Below are 17,779 nucleotides of genomic sequence, written 5' to 3'. Positions count from 1 at the left end.
GCGGAGTTGTTTAATAAAAGATCGATTGAAACTTTATGGATTGACGTCCCAGTGCATTGATCTTAATGTCATGATTACTCATTGTTTTGTATAAGTGATAATTATGTCAACAAGTATTGAGTCTCGTTGTCTAGAACTGGGCTCGCTCTGCCAACAACTCGTACTAAACAGCAAGCCCCTTGCTTGCCATGCTTCGCCTTCGCTGAGCCGTCAAAGCGGCACAGGAAAGACACGGCAAGTAGTCGGGACAATTCTCCAATACAACCTCCCTTACACCGAAAACAAAGCAACAACTAGGACTAAAGTAACGTTTCGCTCGAAAGGAGCTATTCTCGCTGCAGAGTGAACACAATTACCCCAAAATGCGGTATGAGGAGCCAATACCGTCGTGGCTGATACTACCTAGACTTGATCAAGTTGCAAAGCATTGACATACAAGCCAACCACTGGTTAAGCAACAGTGGAGCGTTGTGTCGTGTTGGTGGGCTTTTGAGAATATCTTCACTTTTTTTCCCCGCACTCTTGTTTTAGGTGACGCAGGTCCCCCTCCCCAGATGATCTAGCACGGCGCTACAAAGAAGCAACTTCGGATCCGTGATGGCACATGAGGTCTCTGGGGTCTGGGGATCTCCCCAGATAGTTCTTGAATTACTTGACGCCATGTTCAGTCACTTCTACACCAGATTGGGAACCGCCCTCGGGTTCAGGGTTCATCCCAGTCGGCTGGGCGGAGGTCTTTTTTGTAAATGCGGGGAAAGCTCCAAGCTTGAAGAATAGGTCTTGGTCCTTGACTCGAAATCCCTGCGATGTGCTGTGTTGTCTAGGTCCATGCGAGCTGGTTCTGGATCGTAAGCTGTAGGAATCACTATGTGGGTTTCTTAGGTACCAAGACACGGCAGGACTGGTTTGGCCCTGTCAGGATCGTCTTAGATCTTTGGTGCCCGCAAGCGGCATGGAGGCTCACAGAGTGCCACGCCAACGTTTGCATTATGATTACATCCGTCGGCAATACAATACAACACTGATAGTTGTCTCGATGCCTCCCTGACGATTGATTTGGTGAGCGCAACCCATCTTGGTACGGCCCAGCATCTCAGTTACGGTTGTGGACAAATGAACGCTGACTAATGGTTCTATACACGCTTATGACGCTCATTTGGGTAGTACAGTATCAGCCAGGTATTCCTAACCCCTCGTACATCCTTGTCAGTTGAACTTCTTCTCGAACGCACATCTACTATGGGGCACTATTGGATCACATTTGGTTGTTGAAGATCCACCTTCCACGATACCTTCACAGGGCTTCGCTACTAGGTACTCTAACTGTTAGGGGCGTCACAAGGCTATTCCATCTACCTCGGAGCCGTTGTCAGTCTGCACTATAGCCGCCACAGATTGATTCTCAGTCATGTAGTTCCTAGATTAAAATATCTGGGGGAGATGCGTAGGTCAGTTAGTTCCTGGGGCCGCCACGTTTAGGCCCGTGCCAGTGCTAAAATGGCATCGAATCCACTGCGGCTCCGCAGTATTGACTTGCATGAGCCGCAACCACAATTGCCTTCCCCGCATTCAAGGCGCACACCCTCAGGACTAACCTGAAAGACACCCCAAAGACGATCCGTTCATCCTGGGGCCCCAGGTTTTGATGTTTGTTTAACTCCTTGTTCAGGGATGCTTCAACGAGAATGAGGTCTCTCGAGTCGCTGGAGGAACGGAAGCTGTTGACGAGATGGATTCATTGGTTGCCATGTGCCCGGTTCACCAATGTCACATTGCCCAGGCTTGTCTTCTCATGATGGCACCTGCAGTCATGACACTCAGATGTGCATTATGTCCTTCTAGTCTAGATCAACACTCTTGGGGTTACATGTGCATCATCATTGGCTGTGACGGCGCGTCTTGCATCGAACCGACAACTTGTAGCTTTCGTCCGAGTAAAAGGTTGACGTTTCGGAAACCAGGAAACCAACTACTATGTACTTGACCGACGGTTTGTCATGTGGCATGATATCTCATGACCTTTCCTCCATCCTCTTTTGCTTGTACGATGTTTCTCTAAGTCCCGAAAAACATAGGCGAGGCTGTCAAAGCTCGACTTGCAAGAAACCCTTCTTTCAGCTTTAGAAAGTTCGCAGTGTGATATGGAAAGTCGCAAGAAAGGACTATATCATGCTGCATGCTTTATTCTCGACACAGCGCCGCTCATGTTTGCTACTATCTCTTTTTACTATGCTGATTTTGACATTTAAGTCTGTTCTTAGCACCTCACACGAACATGATACGATGTCGCTCAAGACACGTCTGTACCAAGTATGCGCGAAGAGCATTGCCTTGGTAAATGGCTCTTTACTACCTTCAGTAGCCGCTCCCAGAGCCTACATTGCGAGCGACCTACCATAAGCGATTGCAAATTGACTCCCTTGGAGTGCCTTATCAAGGGTTAGACAACCAAACAGTGGGCGAATACAAATTATGGAAACAGCACGAGTCCAGGGGCATGCCACCAACAATGTGTGCAGCCATATTCTTTCTTATTGGTTTATGAGGATTTGGTTCGCGAAATCAGACATCCCTCCTGTCCACCTTGTCCAGGACTTTAAACACCAAAGGCTAATGGATATTCAGAAGAATCGACCGTATAATGCTTCTATTCGGTTTAGTCTGTTGCTTAAGCAGCAACCTCGATCGACTGCTCGACACCATCCGCCTTGCCTGACTTGACAGTCTTTCCGGTCTTGACGATCTTTTGGAGGACGGTCTCGTAAGGGAGGGCAGTGATGACCTTGGCGGACTGGTTCTCGAGGGAGACCTCGTAGCTCTCAACACCTGCAAAGTAATACTGTCAGCGGCGGTCAGGGGTCAGCCGGGTAGAGAAATATACCGTCGAGCTTCTTGAGGACGCGGTCGATGGCGCCAGAGCAGCCGCCGCAGCTCATGGCAATGTCAAACTCGTAGGTGTGGGTGTCGGCCATTGTGAAGAGTGTTTGTGAAGTTAAAAGTTGAAGTTGAAGAAAATGGCGGGGTATCTTTGGTGGTTATGAATTCGGAGATGCGATACGGAGTAGTAGGGTCCGTGCTGGAAAGTGGGAATATGAACGAGTACAACAAGAAAGAGAAAAGAGATGGGAGAATGATTGTGTTTTTATTACTTTGCTGCTGACTGTGATGAGCAACGGTAACTCTATTATTAATACACGTTTCTCTAAATTTGTGATACTATCTTAGTTGATTGCGCAATTGGAGGCGGCGCCAATTTCAGAGACGTGACAAAATGAAACATGCTCAAGACACGGCGAAACTTTTTCTGAAACGCTGCTATCGTGACGTGTAATTACTCCGGTGCTTGGGCTTTGGGTTTACAATACCGTTTCATTTCTTGTTCTGTTGCTTTTGATAATTTAGTGCGAATAGACTCTATGGTTTATTTGTCTTGAGGAGTTACTCAAAGTGTTGCAATTAATTTTATTGTCAATGTCGTGTAAGTAGGACAAGTAGCACGCTGATTTGTCAAAGTGGCTGTGATTCAGGTTTGTCTACTGCCGTGTTCAATTGGTTATCCTCTTGACGAAAATGACCGTATAGTAGAAATTGATGTGACTCGGAGAAGAGAACAGCTTTCAATTTCACTGCGGCTATCGATATTAATCATTTATCCGGATGAATAAACACCATTAAGTTGGATGATATTTGGTACAGAGGTTACCCTATATCCGACCGACATCAATGGCTGAATAAGCTCAAGATCACCATCAACCAGAGGTCCAACTAGGAACAGACGCAAGTTCAAGTCACACACAGCATTCGTTTGCATCTTGTCCCAGCTCTTCAAGGGTCCACCATTCTTAACTCACTACGATCCGAACAAGCACAGACAATATGCGAATGGTCTGACTTCCAGGGCCCGCCTTTCACATGGATAATATGATCTGATCGGCTTCACCGGCACTATCTCGACCGTATTCTCGGAGGGTCAAAACCGTCAGGATAAGGTGACCAAAATAGATAATCTGAGGCGTGTTTAGCCGAGATAAGTGTTGACTGCATCCTTCTAGAAGAATGTAAGGAGGCACTTGCAGGTGCATGGCATCTACCACCAATCTCTTGACTAGGTAGTTAACAGTCTACCGGGCTGTAACGATATCATGCCACCCGAACTGTTACTAGAAACCTTCTATTACTGTTTATAGCACCGAAAAAGAGCCTCACTACCGTATCCACAGGCGGATCGGCCCTATGAAGCCTTGATCCAGAGTTAAGCTACAGGGACAGGCCACCATAAAGAAAGCCATATCGGCAGATGAGGCTCTGCTTTTCCAACAGCCACAACCAGAGCCATGTATCCTTGGTTCAGGGCGTGGATCCTATACCATACGCCTATATTCCCGGGTATCTGGCCGAGCAGTTTATACCATATCATGATCTGATCTGACATGATCTGACGATACCACCTTTGGGCTTTGATCGCGGCTGTTTCTCGGTCTAAACAAATAGGTTACACTTGTCCATCCTGGAAGAGATGGACCCCCACGGGTGGCAACGCTTCATAGTTGTGAGTTTTGGGTAATTGGTAGGGACTATCTCATGTGTATGCACATTGTAAATGTCAACGGATCCTTGGCCTCTTACGAATGGTTTGAAATGGGAGACGGGTGATGCTATCAATGATCTGATGTAAGTTGAATGAAGGTGATGATCGACTTTGGGTGTGGACCTATTGACTTGACAACAGCTTTATACTTTAGAGGCTTACTCAAGGGTCTTGTTGGATAGACCACGTCTATTCAAGGAACATTGAGATCGAGTATGAGACCCAAACGCGGATAATGTCTGCGATGGCCTTTATAGTCCGTACTAAATTAAATAGATAACTGTAGGTCAATTGAATCACAAACAAACACATCAACGCTTCCCTAACTCACAAACCAATTCTTCAAAACCTCGCCTCAACCTTGTTCTCAACATCCTGCAACGCCCACTCGCTCCTCGCCTTCTTGCTTCTCACCATATCAACATGCTCCTGCGTAAACCCCTTGGCCACAACTGCAGGGTTATATCCCAGCTTGTTTCTATTTCCCACCATTGTAGAGTTCACCGCAGGCGCAGCGCGCCCATCAGCTCTTTTGTAAATCGTCACCACAGCAGCGCCTCCAAGACCGAGATTGTGCTGCAGACAGTATCGAGTGTTGGGCGCTGCACGGTTGTTGGCCCATCCACGGAGATGCCATACCAGCTCAGCGCACTGCGCAATACCTGTTGCACCTAGGGGATGGCCTTTGGAGATGAGACCGCCTGAGGGGTTGATGATATATTTTCCTCCGTACGTGATGTCACCGTTGCGAACGAGCTCGTGCGCTTTGCCCTTGTCGCAGAGACCTAGAGCGTCGATAGTGACCATCTCGTTCGCGCTGAAGCAGTCGTGTACTTCAACAACTTGAACGTCACGGGGAGAAATCCCAGCTTGCTTGGTTGCCTCTTGCATAGCTCGCTGTGTCATCTCGTAGCCCATCAAGTCAATTGCGCTGCGGGAGAAGAGACTTGGTGCATCTGTGGCAAGGTGCTGGCCTGCGATCTCGACGGCCTGTTCGCGGAGATGAGGGCGGGCGTTGAGGAAGGCTTCTGAGACGATAATGGCTGCTGCGCCGCCGTCCGAAGTTGGGCAACATTGGAGTTTGGTTAGAGGCTCGTGGATCATGGGAGATTGAAGGATTTGTTCTTTGGTGTAGACGTCTTGGAATTGAGAGTAGGGATTGTTAGGTGAGTGGGTGTGGTTGATGCGCGCAATCTCAGCAAAGTCCTCAGCTGTGGCTCCATATCTATTGCAAAAGGTCAGTCAAGGTTGATCTCATGAGCATATATCCGTTGATACTGACTTTTCCATATACTCCCTCCCGGCATTGCCAAACATCTGCGCCGCGCCGGGAGAGTTCGTGATACCTCTTGTATCAGCCATCATCTTGACCGTCGTTCCTGTTGGACTCTCTCTATCCTTGAAGAAGCTCTGCAAGCTACCGGGCATCATCTTCTCAAAGCCCACCACCATGACACACTCTGCAGCTCCGTGCTCCACCAGGGTCCTGGCCATGTTGAGGCCGGTGCTTCCAGTAGAGCAGTTGTTGTTGACGTTGTAGATGGGGATCTGGGTCATGCCGAACTGGTAGAAGACGCGCTGGCCGCAGGTGCTGTCGCCGTAGCAGTAACACGCGATGCCCTGGTCCACATCATCGTAGTTGATCTGCGCGTCGAGAAGGGCCTTGACGCCTGCTTCGAAGCCCAGTTCTGTGTAGTCGACTTTGCCGCGGGGTTTGATGAACTTGGTCATGCCCACGCCGAGGACGTAGACGGGTGACTTTTTGTTGCTAGACATTTTGGGAGGTATAAAAGCACTTGCTCGCTATTGTTTGGTCCGGTATGTGAAGAGGGTCGTTTGCGGAGAGTTGAAAAAGAGACAAGATTTAAAATATATATGTATTCATGATATCACCACCTTGACCTCTCTGTAACTTGGTCTCTACATTCCCCTTGCAACTTGGACTGTTCCACCTGAGAGGATCGACAATTAGACTAAAAACTACCTTGGCTTTCATCCCAATCAGGTAAACAACTCGGGTCGAACCCAAATCCTCGTCAAATAAGATCAATTTCTTTGTCGCATTCAATACCCCAGGCTCTAAAACACTACCATCGTGCGGGGGAATTGGATGGTCAGGAACCGAGATACCGAGGCTCATTGACTTGAATACATTGCCTCTTTTGGTCAACGACAACTTGGATGTTTAATGGCTCGTGAAAGGCAACAACCCCAAGATTTGTCTCTGTCACGTACAATGAGCAGACAAGTACAAGTTCACAGATGGTTGGCAACAACTTATACATTCGAATGTTAGTAAAATAGATAATCACTGGGTCTGTCAAGTCTGTTCCGGCCGAGTGATTCGGGGCCGCGTCTCAATCGGCCGACTATTCACTATAATACGCTGGCTTTCGACAATAACTGTGAGGTATAAAGCCAAGGACATAACAGGAGATCCATCGCGTTGATTCATTTGTTCATTCTCTCGCGATATCGCTTCTTGTTAAGTTAAATAATCTAAAGTGCCGCCTCCACAATCCATCTCAACCACCACCACAATGCACATCCTTCTCCTCAGTACATCAGACCAAAACGGCTCTGCAGTTCTTCAATCTGCAATATCAAGAAACTACACCGTCACAGCTCTTCTTCCCTATGGTTCATATTCCCCAAGTCACGCCAACGTTACTCTCGTTACTGGCTCGTCTACGTCTCAGCATGATCTCGAAACAGCACTACAGACACCGATGTTCCCAGAAGCTATCGTTATAGCTTTCGACCATGCCAATCTCTGGGAGTTGGTCGCTCAAGCGCTCCTCAAAGCCATCGCTGCCGTGAATTTACGAAAGCGAACTGAATGGAAGCTGTCATGTTCGCAAATATCCTTGCCTTTTCGCCTCGTGTTCACTCACAGCAATGCCACGCAAATGGGACGAGATGATTACAATAGAGTCGATGCAATTGTACGGGGCAGTGGTTTGCCCTTCGTGCTAGCTCCGAATTCTCGTGTCTCAAAGATACCCAAGACAATACGTGCTTCTCCATGTGACGGGCGTGGTGCTGCGTGGATGGCTACTGTCAAAAGAGTCAGTATGACAACTGACACGGCTCAAAACAACGAACCAAACGGGGTTGTGCCTAGCTTGGTAGAAGCGGCGAGTATAGGGACATCATGACCTTTCGATTCAACATGGTTGCTTGGGTATTCTTTGGCATTAATCTGTTATTAATAATCCAAACCATTTCCATATCCCATTTACAGAGTTTCCAAAACCCCATCCATCTATTGGACTCACCCTCCTGCAGTTGTGTACAAGTCCCAAGCATACAAAAAGCTCACGCTTCGCTCATCTAACCTAAATGCGCCTTGCAAGGCCACGTATGGCCATCAGAGTCGAGGCACCATGAACAGAATGCCCCGTGCAACGGGGAAACTCAACAAACGCCCGCTGAACGTTCCAGACCCAGCGCAATACCGCCAAATAATACTCATTTGCCATCGGTTTAGCAAATCAGTCTACACAATTGCCCCGATCAAGACTTCTGTACACATCAGGACAGAGAGAAGAAAGGGGCAACGTCAAGAAGAAAAAGATAACAACTTCAAGGGCGACTAAACCCTTGACACCTGACCATACACGTATCTGCTTGAAAGAACATCACTCCCATCCTTCCCAAAGCATCCAATTGTCAAAGTCGTTGAGGGCTGCCGGTACTCCGATCGAGTTCCGCTGATACATGAACGGCACATGATGTCTGTATGCATCCCCTTGGTATCCGTCGACAACACCAGAAGGGCCTATTGGGACGCTATCGAGACTCATGTTGGTAGCCCTGGAGCAGCGGTCTAGTATCATGCGAAGACTCTGTACAACATCTTCGGTCTTAACTTCGGGTTTGGAAACACACTCCAGGACAACTGCCAAACATACCACATCTTTGGTATCCCGGCCACTAATGTTGCGGACCAGAAGGTCCAACGTCTTCTCCACGGTAGTGATAAGTCGAGAAGGAGACCAGAGGACAAGGTTCTCTGGATTATAGATCGGAAAGTCGTCTGAAGAATCGGGAGACATGCGCAAAGCCTGTGAACCAAGTCCTGAGCTATCCGAAGCTGGACGCACAGCTGACCGAATGTAGAAACATACACTCAGCGCAGCTTGGATGATATCCTTCTTCAGCACCTGATGGTACATCTCGGTGATGTCTTGGAAGTGCGCAAGCATAGGATCTAGTTCATCCAAGTACTTCATGATGACCATTGAAGACCTGAGATAAGCTCGGGAGATTTGCGCCGGGGCGTCGGATGCTCCTATGGCAAATGGTCGATAGAGTGCCAGCAGCGGTCGCCGCACATGCATGTCTAGGATGACTCGCGACCTCCACTGCTTGCTCTTCTGCGAATCGCTCAATATTCCTTGCCTAGGGAAGATGTAGTTGATATCGTCAAGAAAGCGCTCAAGTTTAGCCCCAACATCCATAATCTCTTGATAGTCCCGGATTGTGTCGATCCGGTTCAGCATATGTGCCACCTTCATACGAACCCCCAGTGTCATGGCGGCATAAACTTGCATCTGATTGTCGGTGACTACATCGATAGGCTTTGGCGTTGGCAGCTCCTTCATATCTGGGTAAAGTTCATTATCGTCGAGGTTGCGTGGCGGTCGGCAGGTAAAATCCCCTTCCCGAACCAAACAAGGCAAGTTGCTGGCAAGTGAGATATGAAGATCCATATCAAGAATTGTAAACCACAGTCGGCGGCGCATCTCGCCCAGGTACACGGGAACCCGTGGTTCAAATTCTGCGGGATCACGGTGAAGACCCATATTCATAGCCATACGCACGATAGAACCGAGCGATGTCCAAGAGTCCTGTATCCGAGGTGTGATCATTCGCTGCGCGTGTACAAGAAGAACCTCGACCTGAAGCACCGCAAAATCGACCAACTGTTTTCCCCTCAGGCTATCCAGCCATGTTCGCACTAGAGCACATGCTGTTGGAATATGCACGCCTTCAGATCGCTCGTTGCCGAGGCCTTTCGATTTTGTTTCGAAGCGAGACGCGATAGAACAGAGTGAGAGTAGCTGTGGAAGGAAATATTCGGATTGTATCTTGCCTTCCCAGAATAGGTTATACTGCTCAGTGAACATCGGCAAGTGGACGATTCGGTAGATGGTTTCGGAAGTGTCGACGTAGGATGCGACTAGTCTGTCGCATACTGCTTTCTTTGGTAGAATATCCGTCATTCGCTTTTGAACGGGCATCATCGAATCGACAAAGACAGTGATTGGCGACAAAGATTTGCGATACTCGTCGATAAGAGCTTTGTGAAACCACTTAAAGTTGAGTAAAACCTCGCGTACTGCACTGTTGTTGGAATTGTTTGCCATAAATTCCTTTGCCTCATCAAACTAGTAATATCAGTAAGTGCATAGATTGAACAGTATTAAGGAAGCATTACCAAGTTGAGCAAGACGCGAGGGCTGTTTTGGCCATGATACCTTGTTCGCAAAGCTCCTTGTTTGACTGTTAGACCTCGTATAGTTTCAGAAGACGCAGCGATAAGTCGGCCCCCACTGCCCTCAGATACCGCAGGACTTCTGGCCATTAGCTGCCTCTCAAGCCTTTCCATGCGCAACGACAACTCTTCTAACGACGGCGCACTTGGGGCGTCTCCGTTCCGAACAGGACCATACGCCAAATCGCTTGGCAGTGGAGTAGTCGAATTGAATATGCCGGTGTTGCAATTGCGTTTAGCTGGCCGAGTGGGCTCTGGCATCTCGCTGTCGGAGCCTTCTGACAGATTTGCGGAGTCATGATCGACAGCGTACTTGCAAGTTCGGTTCGATTTCTGGCACTGAGAGCATGGACAAAGGCGATCACATCGGAGTTTACGCTTCCGGCACTCGGTACATGACTTGACTGGCCTAGGCCTCTTCACACTCCGTTGCTGTTGCTGCTGTTGGTGGGTGAGCGCGAGGCTTTGCGAGGGTGTTTGCTGTAAATGGTGAGGTGGTGTCTGCGACAAAGGCGTGTCGTAAGACGTAGAGGTCAAGATGGACTGAGGAGGAGGTGCAACAGGTGCGCTACCTGCATCGTGGGTGGTTGAGTGCGCTGTAGTCATCTCGGGCATGCCTGCGACCAGGCGACAGAGTGCCAGAAGACCAAAACTGTGTAGCGGTTTAAAAAAAAAAGCTCGACAGCTCAGGAATTCGGACAAGGCGAACAAGTGGTGGTGGATCGGTGCCGCAAATCGGAACAGCGCAAGTATACGGGAATATAGTAGACGTTCAACGAGCGAGGTTCGAGAAAAGTGCGCTGACCAGCTTCGGGGACTTTTGAGTTCAGTTACAGGTGCGATGGTGGTCTTCAGGTTGAGGAATCCGACGACAGCCTCGGCTTAGGTAGGTAGGCAATGGTAGGTCGCAAGCGCACTAAACTCGCAACGGACATGACGAACAATAAAAGTCGAAAGGCTCGGGCAAAGTCGAGGAGGAGGAAGAAGAAGAAGAAGAGGCGAAGCCAGAGAATAATTGTTCAGGCAAGCCCGATGCGAATAAGTTGACGAGGCACCGGGAAACGGGGCACAAAGGCACGGGATACGGGGGACAGCCCAAGGCCACACCGGTAGAGGGAGGTACTGTAGGTACTGCGCAATAGGTACTGGAGATGGGATGGGCTGGGGCGGCTTTGGCTTGGGCTTGGACATGCTAGGCCAGGGTCGTTGAGCTTTACCTTGTTTGACGGAGCTACTCCGTAGACTGTATCCGTAGAGCAGAGCAGAGCAGAGCAGGCCTCTCTGTTCTGTTCTGTCCTGTTGTGCATTTTTCTCTGGCTGTCCCTATCTGATTCAGCCACCTCAGACCAAACACGCGCACACGCGTGAGTCGGGCGATCCAGCAGCAGCACCAGCGAGCCAAGGTGCAGATGGATGCGAACAAGGTGGTACTGTAGGTAGGTACCTGCTATGGTGGAGTGGACCCGTTGTCTTGGGCTGGACCCTTTACAGAGAACTCGCGCTGGAAGACATTGTTCTTAATAGGTTCCATAGGAACATCGTGGTCCAGTCCACTGATTGGTTGCCAGGTGCCTATTATACGATGTTCATCAAGGATGTTTTTATTGCCAGTGAAATGGGGATACCTCGTCGACTGATTGCCAGACTAGTATCCAGTGCCATTGTATCAACGACTGAGTCGTCTCTTCAGGCCCCCGATACGTGCCACAAGCAGCCAAGCCATAAGTAAATGGACATGGGATGCTGCGAATACCAGACAGGAGGCGCTGGAATCGCCGTCTGGAACTGAAAGTATTAGCTTGGCGGGGGGTCGGTCTGATCGACCGACGGAGACTGTTCAGTGGAGACATGACCTGTAGGTACTAAGGCAAATGCACTGTTGTGTATCCGTAGGCCAGAACCTGGCTAGAACGTCAGAATGGGTCCTTGTTGTTGATATTCATTGTCGATCGCTTTTCTGGTGCGCATTCATTTCAGTCATTTGTGAATTTGTGCAGCAATGCGACATGGTTATCTGGAAATGGGGATGATAGAAACATTCGATGCAACTGCATCGTGCTTATCAATTGCATACAATATAGAAGGGACGGTATTCGCTAAGACCAGGTTTGGGAAGGAGGGTAAAAAAAACAACTGCTCATATCAAAGATGATGAATTGCTGGATGCAAATTGACGATAGCCCTCTCCATGGATGGGTTTGTAGGTACATATTAGTCGTGTCCACTCGATGTGGAGAAACAAGTCCCGTTCCAAGTTTGAATTGCCATACTAAAAGGAAAGTAAGTGTACTGTATGTGAATTGGTTCTTACACTCTACCGCACAAGGCAGGTAAGTATGGCATTGCCTGTCGTTACATTCGTACTTGGCTCAGCGTCGGGTCAAATGTTGGGGCAGGTGCCCGTATTGGTGCCCTTCCTTTCCAGATCGGAGTAACATTTGGGCCTAGACTTTTATCATGGACGGTCTCGATCACCTCTCGCTTCCGCACTTTCACTCAACTTGTGCCATGGAAAATACGATATCTCCAAGACATGACCAATTCCAAATTCCATCCGTCCATATCAACGACACGATGAATGCTGACTCATGCTATAAGGATCTGCTCTTCATGCCCGTCATTGATCGACAGCCTCGAACGGCCCATTTTCTATACTTATACTGCTGCTCCTATCACTGGTGGTGCCATAAATGTCACCAGCGAGAGGCCTCAATATCGAGTGCTTGTGCTTGGCTATAGTTATGGCTCGTGCCAAACCAGGACACCCATTTCATGGAGGCCTTCAGTCCGAGAGGAGCCGAGAAAAGCACGCAGAAGAAGGCATGGTTTTACTCTAGCGTGGTAGGTTTCAATAGAGATCTGCACGATGGTAAGAGAAACATGTCGATCGCGACAATCACAGTCCGCAGCACAAGCTTGCAGCAAGTCTTGGCCTGCTGCCATCGGGTTCGTGACGGGTTCACAGATAATCCTTTCGGCCGACCCGTCTTTTCCATCTGATCCCCAGTCTCCTCCGCACGCACAAAGCCGTGCGAGTCGCAAGCATTTCCATCCAATCCCCGGCAATAGACATTAACATGACACAAACTCAACTTAGACGCGACAGCCTGAGGTATTGTTGGAGTTTGCAACAGGTTATGCTCCCCCCCCCTCTCCCCCTTTTTTCTCACTCGATCCTCATCCTTGGAAGAGGTTGGAGTAATGTATAGACAACTGTTCAGACTAGACCTGTAGGGTGACGAATATCTAGGTACTGTATTCCTTCTCCGTTGGTTGCCATCCTTACCTTGCGCATTGATATGCCCGAACAAAGTGGCCCATTTGAACTGATGAAGTTAGAATTCTTCTCCACCACGTTTCACCCTGGTAGACGTCCCCAGACCGAATACCTCGCTAATTCATAGTTTACATCGACCCATGCGCCTGCCACAGAACACACTTTGCCCTATGGCACCATATACTCCGTCCAGTACCATGCTCGTACCATGTGTTACACCGCTGCATGCGCCTGAGTAACCGCCCCCTTCAAGTAATTGCAGTCGAGTCGGCCGACGGTACCATCTGTGCTTTTAGGTTTGGATTGTCAAATCTTCTCGGCTCCGAGATGGGGGCCCTAGCAACTCACTCGTTCAGCGATATGAATGGTCAGTTGGCTTATTACCAGATCTGGCCAGCATGTCCCTGGGACATGGCCCTGGTATTCTCCGTAACTTGCTCACCATCTCTCTCTTAAATGCATTCCTGGTTGGCTGTTCTGTACAGTTTGCATACAGTACCGGTACTTTTATGCCGAACGGTTTTCTACTGCTAAAAAAAAATACAACATGTACAAATCAGAATGCAGCATCCTATGATATCTCGCCCCTTGAAACTTGAGTCTCTTATGATGTACAGAACCAAAGTGCCGCGATTACCTTGGTATACAATTATGCTTGCTTAATGCGGTATGGTTGGAATGCTTGTTCGATAGTCGGCCTGGCCGCTTGTGCGAACTGCTACCTCTATTCGTCGAAAACAACCCAGACACTAGACAGGGCTGAGAGAGATACTGTGTGCATGGTTCGGGCTGTTCGAGAGAGAGAAAAGTCCGGTTTAGTTATTCTTTAATTACCTATCCCAGGATCAATCATCTTGGATATACGTTTACTCAGGTGGGCAACTTCAGATAAGTAAGACATTGTTGTTCTCCCCTGTACATAAATAACACACTACATGCGGCCAGTGTCTCTTAACAGGAATAGAACAATACTTCTTCCGTTAGTTTTCGATAGAAGGATTTTGGATTTCTTATTACACCCCTGCCTTTTAACATCTTGGTTTGTTTCTAGCAACACCATACCACGCTGTGCCACACTCCTGCGTTGCGATTGGCCATCGCCTCACTAGTCGTCGCCTTCTACCGCCCGTTCTAGAAATCCTTCATCTCCGGCACCGCGGCAACAGATTCATTTGTCTCAGACAGTCTCGCATTTGTGTATGGGGTAATTTGCGGCACTTCGCTAGCACTACTATCGCCCATGCCTACTCATTCCGTCTCTCTCCTGGCTCTAAGAAAGCCCTGATCTTCTAGCGGGAGTAAGCGATCGCTTAGACCAAGGCAATCTAACAACGGATGGAGTTCAGAGGGGCAGACCATGACATGAGCAACAGTCATCAATTATTCTGGGTCCTGGAGAGGGCATCGAGCTTAGGATCGTGTCCTCATGGTATCGGAAAGATTAACCACTGAAAGCATAAGAGACGAAATTAGTAGGTCATCTTATGCGACTTGGACTATAGTATTAGGCTGTTTATTTTTGTACTCTAAGACCTAAGACTTAGAAGGCCAACTTTTCTGCTGCCCAGCAGATATAACAATCGGCATCCTTGTCTGTCAGGCAGATTGATACTAGGTATGTAATATCAATGATCCTCAGGCCAAGCCCCTGGAATACCACCATCAGTGCCAGACCCAGACTCAGACCCAGCCCCAGTCTCTCTGTCTTGGTCCTGACCGTCCCGATCAGCATCAGCCTCATCTGGCCTCTGGCTATCCGTAGTCGGCCCGGTTTGAACGCCAAGTAACTGCATCAGTACCCCAAGGACGCCGCCGTCGCTACCATTCCGCGCGGCCGCTAGGTCCCGTTCCAGTTCTTCGTCGTCTAATTGCGCAAGGAGTGCAGCTTCATCATCGCTGTCAACCTCCTCCTCTCCTCCTCCCGCGCCATTCGCAGGAGCCGCAGCAGCAGCGCGACGCGCAAAAATATTGCGCAGACGCTCTTCGATCTCATTCGTGGGTCTGTGAGCACCACCCCGTTGTCTATCTTCCCAGGGTAATCTCGTGCCATGTCCTGAAAAGATATTCTCCTCCTCCGGCGGGGGCAACGGGTCGAATTCGTAGTTTGGCTGAACGTCTAGGTATTCCCGTGGTGCCAGTGCGATAAGCGACGTCTGCCCTTCGAGGAATGTGAGTCTAGTGACTCCGTGATCGGGTGGAGAATCATCAGCAGGCAAAACGCTTGTGTCAACCTTTTCAAGGTTCTTGGCCACCTTGGTGAGGAGAGCAGTAGCATGTGCGTTGTTCCAGAGATCCTTAGCTTGATGGATGTAGAGCTTGACCCAGAAAGACCGCGAGTCTGAATCGGCACTGATGCCCCAGATTGATGGTGGTGTGTCGAGATTCAACTCCTGGAACAGTCCGCAGTACAGCCATGGGACTCGTCGCATGCCCTTCTCCAGCTCCTCTGTTGCGCGCGCAGTATCGCCCAGCTGCAGGTGAGCTAGGACCAATGACTGTCGCAAGTAAATTGTATCACGGTTGTCGCTTGTCTTCTCCAACTCGGTCACAAAATCGACCAACCAGCGACTCTCCCGGGCACGAAGAGCCAGGAAGTGAATAAAGTGTCGCATCCCATAGGGATCCTTGTGGTCCAAAGAGTAGAGAAGCTTGGCCCACTCCAACGCTGTGCGGTAGGTGCCCTTTCTGATGAGACTCTTGAGGTAGTGATATCCTGCAAGCCATAACTGCCTGTTCTCGGGTCGGCAGAAATCGAGGCGTGCCTTGCCGTGCTCAATGTTTTGACGGAAGGCATTGGTAGTCACGCGGCCAAACGTAAAAAGAGCTCGTTCGCAAAGTTCAGCTGCAAGAGCCATGTTCTGATCCTGCTTGGCCACGCTACTGACCTGCAGGAGTGTGGAAACATGGTATGGAAACTCTTTGAGGACATGAACCATGCGCATAGGGTCTCCAATCTGCACACAACTAAAGAAGAATGCTTGCGTAGCATCGTAATTCTTATCGTGAAAGTAGGCGTACTCTGTCCAAGAACCGTCGTCCGCCTTCTTGATCTCCTTCATCGTAAGTCCACCAGCACTCTGCTTTGGCCAGTGCTCACGACCTTGGATAAAGACATTCCTGCGGAGCGATATTTCTGGTAGTTTGGGCTGTCCGGGGGGTCCTCGTAAGAATGTCTCGATATCGACTTCTCGGGGTGCGTTTCCTCGGAACCGACGGTTGCGTTCTTGCTCTTCCTCTGCTTCGGCGGACTGGATAATGTCACTGCCAAACAGGTTCTTCATCTCGTTTGCGACCTTGAGATGGTATGGATTAATCGAGAGAAGTTCGTTGATTCGGCGTGTTTGGACTGTCGAGTCGCCTGCGGTAGAGGGGTCTGCGGATTTGGATGCTGTGATGTTGAGTTCTTTGATCGCTTTGTCGATTTCATCCTCGTCCTCCTCGGGTGGAGGAGCCTGTGCCTTTGACGCCTTCTTCTTCTTCTTTTTGTTCTTCTTGCTCTTCCCTGTCGCGACGGGTTGCTTTATCTCACTCACATCCTCTTCTGGCTGTTGCTCTTCCTCTTCTTCGTCCTGCGCCTCGTCTTCATCATCGCCCCCCAGAGCCGCAAAGAGACTCGCTCGGGGCTTGGGCGCAATTGGCAACTGATCGTCCTCACTCTCCTCCGAGTCCTTCTCAACGATGTTCTGAACTTCTTCAAGTTCTCGCTGCTTCTGCAGCTTCCGAAGCTGTCGGCTCGACATGATGGGAGGTCGCTGTTGTATTGGATTCGAGTGCTCGTATAGGGTGAGTGAGGGGCAAAATGTAGAATACTACAACACTGAATGAAATGGGTATCAATGGATAGGACAAAGGAACAATGAAAAGCGAATGATAAATAGGGCTGTGCCAGATCTACCTACACTTACTTATACCCGATCAGGTTCCGGAAACTGACGAGTTTGAATATGCTTAGAATATGCAAAATCGCACTTTCGACATTATGCGTCATGCCGCAAGAAATGATGACGGTAGTGGGGTAGTAGGCTTTTAACGGATACGGAGCTAGTGGGCACCAGAAAAATTGGACTCCAAGCTTTAGGTTACGAAAATAAATAAACCAAGAGTATTGCCCAAATGGCATAAACTGACTTATTAATTTCGTCTCTTATCCCTTCATCGGCCATTTTCTGGTACCCTGATGCTTTGGTCGAGGGGCTGTGGGAAAAAGCAGAACCGTGTTTGCTGAATTGCCTTTTCTGGCTGTTTCTTTGTGCTTAGATTTTCAACGCCACATATTTGCTCGACCAAGGACGCAGTGTAATACGATCTGGTTGTGTGACCTTGGGTTCATAGCTATCAAGGATCTGTCGAGTATGAAAATCATTTGGCATCGAAAAGCAGATACACAAGTGGAACAAAGAGATACAGATGCATC

General features: G+C 49.0%; 5 protein-coding genes across 5 annotated transcripts, besides 2 other annotated features; 1 reads left to right on the top strand and 4 right to left on the bottom strand.

The window, feature by feature from the left end:
• Positions 1 to 2,668: 2,668 nt before the first annotated feature.
• FPSE_09850 (uncharacterized protein) lies at positions 2,669 to 2,972 on the bottom strand (the record flags this gene model as incomplete). The annotated part of the gene is made up of 2 exons (XM_009262967.1): positions 2,669 to 2,826; positions 2,882 to 2,972. 2 exons carry the CDS (start codon positions 2,970 to 2,972, stop codon positions 2,669 to 2,671), a joined length of 249 nt encoding a protein of 82 aa, XP_009261242.1.
• A 1,958-nt stretch (positions 2,973 to 4,930) lies between these two features.
• On the bottom strand, positions 4,931 to 6,364 carry FPSE_09851 (uncharacterized protein; the record flags this gene model as incomplete). Its single annotated transcript, XM_009262968.1, has 2 exons — positions 4,931 to 5,813; positions 5,871 to 6,364. 2 exons carry the CDS (start codon positions 6,362 to 6,364, stop codon positions 4,931 to 4,933), a joined length of 1,377 nt encoding a protein of 458 aa, XP_009261243.1.
• Positions 6,365 to 7,128: 764 nt separating this feature from the next.
• Positions 7,129 to 7,746, top strand: FPSE_09852 (uncharacterized protein; the record flags this gene model as incomplete). The annotated part of the gene is made up of 1 exon (XM_009262969.1): positions 7,129 to 7,746. The coding sequence occupies one exon, from the start codon at positions 7,129 to 7,131 to the stop codon at positions 7,744 to 7,746; it is 618 nt and encodes a 205-aa protein (XP_009261244.1).
• Positions 7,747 to 8,229: 483 nt separating this feature from the next.
• On the bottom strand, positions 8,230 to 10,694 carry FPSE_09853 (uncharacterized protein; the record flags this gene model as incomplete). The annotated part of the gene is made up of 2 exons (XM_009262970.1): positions 8,230 to 9,981; positions 10,032 to 10,694. The coding sequence occupies 2 exons, from the start codon at positions 10,692 to 10,694 to the stop codon at positions 8,230 to 8,232; spliced, it is 2,415 nt and encodes an 804-aa protein (XP_009261245.1).
• A 647-nt stretch (positions 10,695 to 11,341) lies between these two features.
• Positions 11,342 to 11,363: a microsatellite.
• A 3,627-nt stretch (positions 11,364 to 14,990) lies between these two features.
• FPSE_09854 (uncharacterized protein) lies at positions 14,991 to 17,105 on the bottom strand (the record flags this gene model as incomplete). The annotated part of the gene is made up of 1 exon (XM_009262971.1): positions 14,991 to 17,105. The coding sequence occupies one exon, from the start codon at positions 17,103 to 17,105 to the stop codon at positions 14,991 to 14,993; it is 2,115 nt and encodes a 704-aa protein (XP_009261246.1).
• Positions 16,833 to 16,866: a microsatellite.
• Positions 17,106 to 17,779: the final 674 nt, after the last annotated feature.

Source organism: Fusarium pseudograminearum, chromosome 3, assembly GCF_000303195.2.
Source record: "Fusarium pseudograminearum CS3096 chromosome 3, whole genome shotgun sequence".
Lineage (NCBI taxonomy): Eukaryota > Fungi > Ascomycota > Sordariomycetes > Hypocreales > Nectriaceae > Fusarium > Fusarium pseudograminearum.
The sequence above is the reverse complement of the archived record's forward strand: the minus strand, read 5'-3'. Positions and strand labels throughout refer to the sequence as shown.